Genomic DNA, 13151 nt, shown 5'->3' with positions numbered 1-13151 from the left:
TGAAATGAGACTTGCAAGCAGAATAAAGCAATTATTCATAAGAAGTTGTAGAGCATCTAGTACAGCTCCTGATGCACACTTTGAACACTTTTTGTAAAACTCCATTCAATTAAACAATATTTTAAAATTGTTTTTTTCCCTCGTATTCTTTCATTAGTAAGCCCTATAGTTATAAAGTTAATAGTTGTTAAGCGAATTTCAAGTAACGAAGTGAATTTTAGCACTTTTGTAATTAAGAATAAAAGCTGAAAATTAATCAATTTTTATTACATTGAATCAAGACCGTTGTTAGAAAAATGCTGAAATTTAATGCATAACTTGAAAATATTGATTTCACAACGTTGGGGTTCAATAATAAAAGAAAACGAGAAAAAAATAACAAATTTAAAATATCGTTTCATTGAATAAAGTTTCACAAATCACGAATGATGCTTAAATTGACCACCATGAGTTCTGATACATACTCTATAGTCTACACTTTCTAATAAATCATAACTTTATTGCATAGATATCAACAATTTCAAAATGAGTATCGTTTCATTGAATTAAATATCACAAAAGAATCTCTAAGAGGCCATTATGAGCTTCAGTAAATGCTCTATACCTTCTTATAGACGATTGCTTCATTCTGCTTGCATTTCTCATTTTAGATGCTAAAAATTTTAGAAACACTATTTACATTAAACTAGGCCTCAACTGATTGCAATAGGAATTTATTTTGTATTAAATGCTGAGAATACAGAGAGTTATACCATTTCGGAATCTCAATGAAACTGGCATGTTTTTTCTTGCATTGGCTCTTAGGTAACCATATTATTTTTTACACCGCGCTAGTTTGAACTTATGAAAAAAAATTAGCAAAACGGAAAAGTTGAGTTAGATCTTTTTTTCATGAAAAACTATTCATGCCCCTCAAAAATAATGAATTACATTCGATAGATCATCTATCCAGGAATACTATCCAAAAAACAGTTTGAAAAAATTCCTTCATTTGAAGTCTTGCCTGCAAAAAGAGTGGCGAAGGGTGTAATTCTCTTGAATTTTCGAAAATCTCCAATATCTCGAAAACTAAGGCACTTTTACTGAACGTAAAATATATTTTTCTGAACCGCCATAGAGTCCTCTACCCCCTGGCTCAATATTATCCATTCATTACGCCACACCCTGTATATAATCATGAATTAGTGGACAATAATTACAACGTTTTTAGGCGGGATAGGGATCTGACTAAATCTTCAAAAAGGGACGGTGGTGGAGTGCTTGTGATTGCTCGCAACGAACTAAATGCAAGTCTGGCTCCGGATTTTAATAGTGAGGCAGAGGATATTTGGATAGTGATTAACGGTAACAAACGTAAAATATATATTTGTTGTGTATATATTGCACCTGGTGACGATATGGCTTATTTGTCGTTTGCGAGGATCCTGGAGTCAAATAGGGATCTTATGGGGGAACAGGATTTGATTCTGATCTGTGGTGATTTTAATTGCCCATCTGTAAAATGGGTATATCAGTCATTTTCAATCGTGCTTAAGCCTACTGAGGTGGAAAGTAAATTTGCAAATATTGTTGATACCTTCAATTTTCTAGAATTCAAGCAGTTCAATAACATTTTAAATAAAAATAACAGAATATTAGACTTAATTTTGTGCAATAAAAATAGAGTGAATAACATAAGTCATTGTGATACTCCACTAGTTAATGAGGATGACCACCATCCAGCTGTTGAGTTTTTATTCGATGTCAATAATTACGAGTATTTAAAAGATACTCCAAGGTATCATTATAATTTTAGAAAGGGAAATTATGATGCTTTAAACTCGGAGCTGTCAAAAATAGATTGGAATGTGGTTTTGGGGGATTCTGATGTTGATGCTAGTGTGGATGTTCTTTACGATATTCTGGATAAATTAATTGTCGAGTATGTACCTAAAACAAAAATAAATAAAAAATTTCCTTCATATTATTCAAAGGAGACAATAAAAGTTATTCATCAAAAAAATAAAATTCATAGAAAATATAAAATTTATAATGATAAATATGATTATGACCGTTTCAGGCACCTTAGAACTCTTTCAAAAACACTTATTTCAAGAGATTTTTGTCGATATGTAGATACTATTGAACAAGAGCTTCCAAATAACTCAAAAAAATTTTTCAAGTATATTTCGCATAAAAAGGGTCATAATAGTTTTCCCTCAGTTATGAAATATGGTGACGTTGAAGCCTCAACATCAGAAGATATTTCAGATCTTTTTGCGGATTTTTTTGGTTCCGTTTTTGAACCTTTTTCAGACAATGATGAAAACCGGGATGTTGTGGGGGGCGTCTACACTAGTAATTATTTGTCGAGTGTTTCACTCTCTAGAGCGAATGTAGAAGAATCCCTGAAGTCTTTAAATTGTAATAAAGGTCCAGGCCCTGATGGTATTCCGCCTGTGTTTCTGAATCGGTGCCATGGGTCTATTTCATTGCCGTTGACTATTATCTTCAATCATTCGCTCAGAAGTGGTGTTTTTCCTACTCGTTGGAAGCTCTCAGAGATTGTCCCGATTCACAAGGGTGTCCAAAAAAATTTTGTTCAGAATTACCGACCTATATCTATTTTGTCGACAATTCCTAAGATGTTTGAGTCGTTGGTATATAAATCCATCGCTTATCATGTTAAAAACTTGATTATAGAGAATCAACATGGCTTCATCAAGGGTCGTAGTCTGGAAACCAATCTTGTGAGCTTTCTTGATCACCTTTATGAGGGGATTGAATGCCAAAGTCAAATCGACGTAGTATATACTGATTTCAAGAAGGCGTTTGACAAGGTTAATCATTCAGTATCGTTGCGTCGCTTGGCCGAAGAAGGTGTATGCGGCAGCTTGTTTAGATGGACGAAATCCTACATAATAATAATAATAATAATAATTTATTAATCCTTTAGGACACAAGAAAGTGTATAGGACAAGTCAAGTACAAGAATATCAATCTGAAAACAATTTACATCAATTAATTACTAAGTTAAGGGATTAGATAGAAATTCTTCAACTGGACAAACCAAAAATGAAACGTATTACCCTTTTCTGTGCCACAAAAACTCTACTGAAGGAAGTACAGTTTCCCCAGAGAAGAATATTGTAGGACAGGTGACAATAAACAAGGCTATAGTATACATCGATTAGAGACCCAAGCGGTAGGGATGTTTTCAGTTTACTCAAGGCGAAAAATGCTTTATTTATTTTCTTGCATAAGGCGTCGACATGGGTCATCCAGTTGAGATTTCGATCCATATGGACACCTAGGAATTTAGTTTCGTGTGATGGAAAAATGGAGGATCCCAGACAGTCAATCCTCAGAGAACCTCCGACATTGTGACTCAAACCGAAATACAGTAGAGATGTCTTTTCAATATTCACTATTAAGTTGTTGGAACGGCACCATGATATGAACTCAACCATAATTCTCTGACAAGCCGCCTGAAGCTCTTCACAACTTTTTGCAGCGACAACGACAGATGTGTCGTCAGCAAATAATACCAGCAATAAGCAGGATAAATAAGGAGGTAGATCATTTATAAAAAGTATAAACAACAAGGGTCCCAATACAGATCCCTGGGGTACGCCCATATTAACATTATATTCACTGGAGTATTGATTATCATTTTTTACTATCATAGTTCTGTGTTGAAGAAAACTATGTAACCAATCAGAAAAAATACCTCTAAACCCCAAGTTATAGCACTTGTCAATAATAAATTGAAAAGATAGCGTATCAAAGGCACAGGACAGGTCAAAAAATATTCCTGCAACATGCAAATTTGTATCCAAACATTGATAAACTGTTTCCACGAACTTAAGTGCAGCCGTTTGAGTAGAGCAACCGTTTCTGAAACCATGCTGAACTTTACTGAGAATATCGAATTTATTCAAAAAAGACATCATTCTAATGAAAACGATCTTTTCAAAAACCTTTGAAATGACACTCAGAATAGATATCGGTCGATAGTTTGAGATGTCAAGCACATTACCTTTCTTATGAATAGGCATGACAATAGATTTCTTTAAAGCACTTGGGAATTTCCCTGTAGTGACTGATAGGTTCACCATATGAGCAAGATGTTCACTGATTATTATTGGGCCAATTCTCTTCAGAATCCTAGTAGAAATGTTATCTGTGCCAACACATTTTATATTTTTCAATCCTTTGATGATATCCTCAACCTCGAAACTTAGAACCGGTTGAAAGAAAAAATTATTTCCTAATAATGGAGTAACAGTACAACACGGTGATAATGAATCACCATAATGTGCTCTCAACCTCTCACCTGCAACCGTAGAAAAATATTCACCGAACAGATCAGCCACCTCATTCGGTTCATCGACAGTTTTGCCGTCAACATTAAGGGTTATGTTTCCACTTACCTTGTGAAGTCTTCCTGTGTATTGGTTCACAATGTTCCATACTGTTCTACTCCTATTCCTAGATTTGTTTATGAGAGAGCAGAAATAATTGTGTTTAGAAGTTTTTAAAAGGGCATTATAGGAATATTTGGCTTTTTTATAGTTGTTATAGCTTTCCGCAGATTTAGTTATTGTGTGAAGCCAATGAAGGTTCAAAAGATTTTTTTTACTCTCACCAATTTCAGGGGTGATCCAATTACATTTCATAGGCACGCTAGTAATATTTCTTGTGGGACAACATAACTCAAAATAATACAGAAGTGTATTTCTGAAAACGTTAAGACATCTATCCGTGTCGGTCTCAAGGAAAAAATCTGAAAATTCACACCTGGATTAGCAGCTTGCCAAATTATTCAGATTGTCTTCACTTAAATCTCTAATCGACCTAATTGATTTCTGAGTAGGAAAAAAATTCATCTTAAATTCAAGTGACATTACCCTGTGATCACTTATAAACGGTTCAAAAACAACAGTCTTGCAGTTTCGAACTAAGTCGGAGTTAGTTATAATATAGTCCACCTTGGAAACAGAAGTGTAACCCGTGACATTAGTGAAAACTCTAGTAGGCTCTCTAGATGTAACATTCATGTCAAAACAATCAAGTAATTCAACTAAACACTTAGTTTTCTGAGAGCTCTCATCGAGATAATCAACATTAAGATCGCCACATAAGAAGCAATAATCAATATCAACGAAGCAACTCTGAAGTGCACAAAAAAGTTTTTCAAAAAATATTTCAAGGTTCCCAGAACTAGGTCTGTAAACACTTATAATGCCCAGACGCTTATTGCCCAGTAAAACCAGTACCCCGGAAATTTCTATATGCATCTCATGAGAAAACACGGATACCGATAGCTTCCTCACCCTCAGACCTGTCCTGACGAGAATCATCGAACCACCATGTTCTATGTATTGAGTATGTATTAAGTGAGACTTCTGGGCCTCTATGTGGACGCTAATCTGAGGTGGTATATTCACGTTGATCATGTTTGTGGTAGGCTGAACACTGCTTACTATGCTTTATTACGACTCAGGAATTGTCTCCCTGTCGAGGAGCTGCTGACTATTTATTACAGCATGGCTTATAGCCATTTAAGTTACAACGTTGTTCTCTGGGGCTCCTCGGTAGGGTCTAATCGGGTGTTTATTTCCCAGAAACGTATCATACGCCTCATTTTCAAACTTCGCCCATGTGATTCATGCCGTCCGATTTTCTACCAATTTCAAATTCTTCCCTTCCCATGTATATTTATTATCAATAGCCTTGTCTACGTCCATCTGAACATAAGTAACTTCAAGAAATGCTCTGACTTTCACGAGTATGGAACACGAAACTATGACACTATTGCCTTTCCCCGGCATCATACAGCTAAATATGAGTCATCACCAAGCTATATGGGTATCAAATTGTATAACCGGTTGCCCAGTAGATTGAAGTCCATGAATGGAAGGTCTTTCAAGAGAGAGGTCAAGTTGTTATTGCTCAAGAGATGTTACTACAGTATAGACGAGTTCCTCAAGGACTCCATCAGTTGAATCTGTAATTTTTTTTTTTTTATTGTAGTTCTTTTCTTATGTTTGTTATTTTGTATGACTTGTCCTATACATTTTTATAATGTCCAAAAGGATCAATAAAGTTTATTATTATTATTATTATTATTCGGCAAAATGAATCAGCCTGTATATATCCAGGAACCACCAGCGAGTTCACACTGTCAGCATTGCACCAATGCCAACGCCAAACTTATCACATCAGGTTTATTTTCATTCACAAGAACCTCCAGGTTTTCCAATTTATTGGATGAGCATTGTATATTTACTTGAAGAATTCTAAATTTTTCTACGGAATAATTTCGGTCTGAATTTAATTTGGAGATTGTTGAAAAGTTTTTCTTCGATGGAAAAAACGGTTCACACTCACTTTGTTAGGCCAATTTGTGCCATCCATGGCTTTTTCATAATCGGAACTGGATATGACAACCTTGAATGAGGCATACGAGTCAGGGTAGGTACTTAGATGTTATCTTTTCGCACTTGACATACGAAAAATTACGGCTTAGAAATTTTTCTAAATTTGCATCAGAAGTCTCGGGTTTCAAATTGGACACATGAAGGGTTATTAACTTGTCCAGTCCCTCAACCTCCGCTGCTCCAACGTAGGATCCCATCACCAAGGATTTTCGAAATTTTCGTGGTTTTTTACGGTCGACCACTTTCCATTCATTATCAAAAGATGTTGCATTGACAGTCGAATTCTCCGATTGTTTGGATGTTCCCTCTGAGATTACTTCATGCCGTCTTAAATCAGATGTTTGGGGCAAGGATTTCGGTTTATCTGGTATGGCAGGAGTAACAGTTGGGGACTCCGGAATATGCTTGCCGAGAGAGATTTTATTGTACGGGAGACCGACAGTTGCGGAACGCCCAGGCAGTGAACCATCGATAGGAGTCGGATGTTTATTCGCGTTAATTCGCGGACCGATGGTAGTGTTTTGAATGTTTGTTGACATTTTTTTATTCGCTCTGGTAACTTCAGCATCTTTTAATTCAATTTCCCTCTCGAGATAAATAATCCTGGATTTCAGCAGGGAATTATTTTCCATAAGCAGACTATTCTTAGCTTCCAGTTCGTAAATGATCCTGAGAAGAAGATCCTGAAGGGTAGATTCACGATCAATATTTTTAGGTCCGATATCGAACATTGGGGATGAATCATAGCATAACTTGTCACCCGATATTGAATTTGATAATTCGATTTCACAGCACTTTTTGATTTTTACACTGCAACCCCGATGGTAACTTTTTTTACATTTAGTACACCTTGAACAACTTTTAATAATTTGTTGTCCACAGTGCCCACACTGAGGAGCAACGATTTTAAGCGAGAGACTCGCATCGACGTCTTTATCATTCGGCGGCATGTTAACGAATGACATATTAAATAGATCTCAATTTGTGTGTATAAATGGTCAAAAATCTAGGCAGTTTGTTAGTACATCGGGTGTGCCCCAAGGTTCTCACCTTGGACCCCTCTTTTTCATTGTTTATGTGAACAATATATCATCCTGTTTTCGTTACGCTCAATTTTTACTATATGCAGATGATTTGAAGATATATCTGAGAATAAATAGTGTTGAGGACTGTATTCAGTTTCAGGAGGATCTGGATAGACTATGTGACTTCTGCAGAAAAAATTTTCTATATTTAAATCTAAAGAAATGTTTTAAAATAACTTTTACAAGGAATAGAAATATCATTGATTTCTTTTATTCGATTGACCAAATTCAGCTGCAGCAAGTTAGTAGTATCCGAGATTTGGGGGTAACGCTAGATAGTAAATTAAATTTCATTGAGCACATAGAAAACATCATCTCATCATCAAATAAAATGCTGGGATTTGTCCTTCGACATGGTAGATAGTTTAGGAGAAATAGATCACTACTAACGTTGTTTCATGCCTTTGTAGTGAGTAAGCTCAATTTCGCATCTCCAATCTGGAACCCTCATTACAAATACTATATAAAAAGGTTAGAAAGCGTGCAGCATAAATTTTTGAAACACCTTGCTTTCCGTAATTACTTTCAAATTGATAACCATAATTATGTAGAAGCTCAACAAAGGTTTAATTTGATGAGCTTGGAAGATCGTAGAAAATTAAATGATTTATGTTTGTTGTACAAAATTTCGAATGGTGTCCTCTCGGTCCCTAGCCTTCTGCAGCTGGTGTCATTTAGGGTCCCTGAGAAAAAGTTAAGATCTAAAGAATTGTTTGCAATACCTTTTCGTAGATTGAATGTAACACAGAATTCACCACTATGTAGAGCTATGTCAACTTTTAATTCATTGTCTTTTGATGTCGATATTTTCAATATTTCTCTTGTTCAACTAAAAAATTGTTTGAAGAATAAGTTCATTATGTGTACCTATTAGCTTATTATTGTGTTTTCTCTGCATTCTTGGAGTGCGGGAAAACTGTTTTCTTTTCGTGTTACTGGGTTGAGTACTATATTTTTATTTTATTTATTTTATTTTTTATTTATTGCATATAGGAATACAAACGGGCATTGAAACCCAAAAATAGTACTCACAAATTATTAACAAAAAATAATCATACAATTTAAGTATAAATTCTTATATATAATTCTAATATAGCCAAAGTGCAAATTAACAGTTTTTTCTATGTATACCTATTACAATCTATGTTATAACACCGGATGATAACTTTCGCCTGAGAACTCCCTTGAACTGGGAGAGAGACGTACAAAACGGATCAGTGTCTCCAAACTCATTGTTAAATGTGGTCAAAAATCTACATACTGGTGAATTCTGCGTAACATTCAAGCGACGGAAAGAAATAGCAAACGTCTCCCTTGATCTTAATCTTCTCTCGGGTACTTTGATGGATATTAACTGTAGTATTGAGGGGGCCAAAAAGATGCCGTTCAGAACCTTGTATAGAAAAATCATGTCATTCATTTTTCTGCGGTTTTCCAAACTCAGAATATTGAACCTTGATTGAGCTTGAGTGTAATCATGATCTGTTATAACCAAATTATTCCTGTATGTGTTTGAGAAATTTGTGTTGTATGCTTTCTAATCGTTTTATGTGACACTCATAGTGGGGATTCCAGCTCGGAGAGGCAAAATTCAATTTACTCAAAACAAAGGAGTTGTATAAAATGAGTAAGCTCTTGTTAGTCTTGAACAATTTACCATGTCGAAGGGTGAATCCAAGCAGTTTGTTCGAAGATGATATAACATTATTGATATGATGGATAAAGTTCAACTTGGTATCCAAAATTACTCCTAAATCCCTAATACTGTCGACCCTTGGCAAATTGATTTGATTCATTGAATATGTATTTAACAGGACATTTGTATTCCTCGTGAACGAAATTACCTGACATTTATTCAGGCTGAGGAAGAGAAAGTTATCTCTACAGTATTGGCAGAACCTATCCAAGTCCTCCTGAAGCAAAGCAGCATCCTCAATAGATCTTATCCTCAGGAATATTTTGAGGTCGTCTGCATAAATCAGAAATCCTGCAGAACGAAAACAGGAAGATATATTATTGATATAAATTATAAAAAGTAGGGGCCCCAAGTGCGAACCCTGAGGTACGCCTGATGTACTGGTGTAGTTTCCTGATTTCTGTCCCCCGACACACACATACTGTGATCTCCGCAACACATACGACCTCACCCACCTCAAGACGCTACCACATATTCCCACTTCCGCAAGTCGTCGAAAAAGTACTGTGTGATTAACTTTATCGAAAGCTTTTTTGAAGTCCGTATATATTACATCTGTTTGATTATGTGCTTCGATACCATCATGTAGAATTTCGAGGAAATGGACTAAATTGGTTTCGAGATTTCTACCCTTCACGAACCCATGCTGATTTTCAATAATCAAGTGTTTTACGTGATGCATTATTGTCTTGTAAACTAAGGACTCAAATAACTTCGGTATAGCCGAGAGAATACTGATAGGTCTATAGTTCTGAACGAGATCTCTTCGACCGTCCTTATGAATCGGAACGACTCTCGACAGCTTCCAGTGCTGTGGAAAATCTCCACCCCGAAGCGATCGGTTAAAAATAATTGAGAGAGGCTTAGTTAAAGATTTACAACAATTTTTCAAAAAGATTGGTGGAATATTATCTGGACCTGGTCCCTTATTAGGATCTAATGATTTCAGACCTTCCTCAACAACCTCCTCAGATAGGGAAACCTCGCTCAAGTAGACGCTGCTGTAGATGTTCTCATATTGTGAATCATAAACCGGACCCGAAGGTGGCTCGAAAACAGAACCGAAAAAATCTGCAAAACACTCAGAAATTTCCCTCGGTGACCTTGCCTCTATATCTCCACTATACATAACCGATGGAAACCTACTGTGACCTTTCTTCCGAGATACATACTTGAAGAAGCTTTTAGAATTTTTAGGTAGTTCTTGCTCTATATTAGAAAGGTAGCTATAGAAATCCCTAGAAATGAGTTTTTTTGAGAGTTTTCTCAACTTTTTGAACCGATAATATTGATATGGATTTTTATATATTTTATATTTGTTGTGAACGTTATGTTTTTTTCGAATAATACGTATCGTTTCTTGTGAGAAAAAATAAGGAAATTTTTTATTTATTTTAGTTTTCGGTACGTATTTTGATATGACTTTTTCGAGCATTTTGTAGAGAACATCCACACCAACGTTGACATCTACACCCTCCAAGAGGGAGCACCAATCTATTCCCAAAAGTTCAGAATTGATCGCATCATAATCCCCCTTCCTGAAATTGAAATTATAAGAGCTCGTCTCTCTCAAGTAACCACGAGCACCAACATTACAAAAGAATTCTATTGCTGGATGATGATCATCCTCACAAACCAAAGGAGCATCACTTCGACTGATGCGATCAACTCTTCGTTTATTACACAAAATCAAATCAAGAATTTTCTTGTTTTTGTTACAAATATTGTTGAATTGTTTCATTTCCAAGAAATCTAAAGTATCGACAAAGTGAGCATATTTACTTTCAATTTCTGTAGCAACCAAAACATCACATGATATTTGACTCGCCCATTTTAGGGAAGAACAATTGAAATCCCCACAAATCACAATTATGTCTTGATCGCGAATATTCAAACAGTTTTCCTCCAGCTTATCTGTGAACGAACTATAGGCCACCTCGTTACCAGGTGCTATGTAAACACAGCAAATAAAAATTTTAATTTTGTGAAGGTCTATTACTACCCAAAGATCCTCGACGTCACTGCTCAACTCCGGCACACATTTGGCGTTCAAATTATCACGCACAAGCAAAAGCACACCACCTCCGTCTTTTTTCCTGGTTTGAATTAAGTCTCTATCTCTTCTGAAGATGTTGTAGTTATCGTCAGCTAATTCGTCATCGGATATATTATCATTCAACCATGTTTCAGTCACAGCGATTATGTTTAATGAACCGGATATCACACTCAACTTGAAATTAGGTAATTTTGTACGCAGTCCGCGTACATTTTGATATAAAATGTGTAAAGCCATTTTAAATGAGATTTTTATTTATTTATTACTAATATTCTAGAAATCGTTACTGAGAAAGCCTGCTTAAATCAGCTTCATTTTGTATCTGTAGGATCCTAGACGTTTCGTTCTTTCTAATAAGGATGTTTCCATTCTGGACCCACACAAATTTGTAACCTTTTCGTTTGGCAAATTCACGAGCTGATCTGAAAACAACTTTGTTTCTAGTAGTGAGATGTTCATTCACAAAAAAATTTTCCGCTAGCCCATCGATCTTGAATCCATTCCTTCCACCCAAGTCGCCACGCTTTGCCTTAACTGCGGACATAAATTTATCTCTTAAAGATTTCGAGACGAATTTGACCACTATATTCTTGGGTTTGTTAACAATTCTCGTCGGTACCCGAGTGATCGATGATATTTCCTTAGGCTCAATAACCACTCCAACACATTCCCCAATCTTATTAACAACATCATTCAAATTTTCATTCTTTCTCTCAGGTATGTCCATAATTTCAATGTTGTTCAATCTGGAATTTTGTTCAATTATATCCAATCTAACCTGTAGATTGAATACTTCTTTTTTAAGGAGATCATTCTCCATCTTAATTTGATTAGCCAACTTCAGGACTTCATAAAGTTTAGCCAACTTATTTTCGAAATCACTTATTTTGTCTGAGCAAAAGGTGACAGAATTTCGAAGCTCTCTCATATCGCATCGCATAGCTGAAACTTCCGATTTTATTGAAGTTATCAACTGAAACGCTCCCATGTGCACGTTCGCCGAGTCCGCCGGCAACACAACACCGCCGGCCACGTCGCCCGCAGCATCCCATCGCACCGAGGTCGGCGAAGGACCGCGCTGAGAAGCGGGGGAAACATGATGAGTCATCGGCGAGGAAGAAGTGTCCCCGGATTTATGGTCACCACGACACACAACACACTCCCACCTACCACCAGGCATTGCATTAATCAGAGATATTTGATTTTTTGTCATATCGGAGCATCTGCCGTTCGCGTGTAAAAACGCTTTGCATTTACTGCACTGGATGCCCGGAGATTTTCGGTTTAGGGAAGTTGTACAATTTTCACAAGTAGGCATATATGTAGAATGAGTAAGGTTTATATAATTACATAATCCTAACCCTTATTAACTTAAATTAGACTTTTGTTTGTTTCCTATTTGAATCTACATATAGCCATACAATATTAATATTACGCAATAGTGCACCTGCATCCTTATCTCTTTTAAGATAACCCAATGTTATAAATATCAATTCATTCAGGATGCAAGAGGAGAATTAATTCAGAAGTCAATCAGTTACTTTGATTGTCTCATTACCTAGAGTAGTCTCTAGTCATTGTTGTAAATTTCCAAAATAAAGTTTGTGTTTTTAAAAACGGAATTTTCATCGTAAAAAATATAATTGGCGACGAGGATGGGATTGTGCCAATTTGTGTGAAAAGCAGAAAACCTGGAATTGTGCCTGAGAAGCCGAGAATCCAGAGCGTCCACGAATTGTCAGTATCAACTGTCCAGCACAACCAACGAACAAGGTGAAACCCGTAGGAGTTCGATTGATCGAGTAGCGCCCTTCGACGACTTCAAAAGACAACTTTAAGGAATACAACGTGGTGAGCAAGTCCTGAATTTTTTCCCCCAGTCTAATAACCTG

General features: G+C 36.1%; 1 protein-coding gene across 1 annotated transcript; it reads right to left on the bottom strand.

Annotated features, from left to right (window-relative positions):
- Window positions 1–11542: 11542 nt before the first annotated feature.
- Window positions 11543–12439, bottom strand: LOC123312958. The gene has a single exon (XM_044897590.1). The coding sequence runs from the start codon at window positions 12437–12439 to the stop codon at window positions 11543–11545; it is 897 nt and encodes a 298-aa protein (XP_044753525.1).
- Between the last annotated feature and the right edge of the window lie 712 nt (window positions 12440–13151).

The sequence above is a fragment of the Coccinella septempunctata genome, chromosome 5 (assembly GCF_907165205.1).
Source record: "Coccinella septempunctata chromosome 5, icCocSept1.1, whole genome shotgun sequence".
In the NCBI taxonomy this organism is placed as follows: domain Eukaryota; kingdom Metazoa; phylum Arthropoda; class Insecta; order Coleoptera; family Coccinellidae; genus Coccinella; species Coccinella septempunctata.
This window is presented reverse-complemented; position numbering and strand designations above follow the sequence as displayed.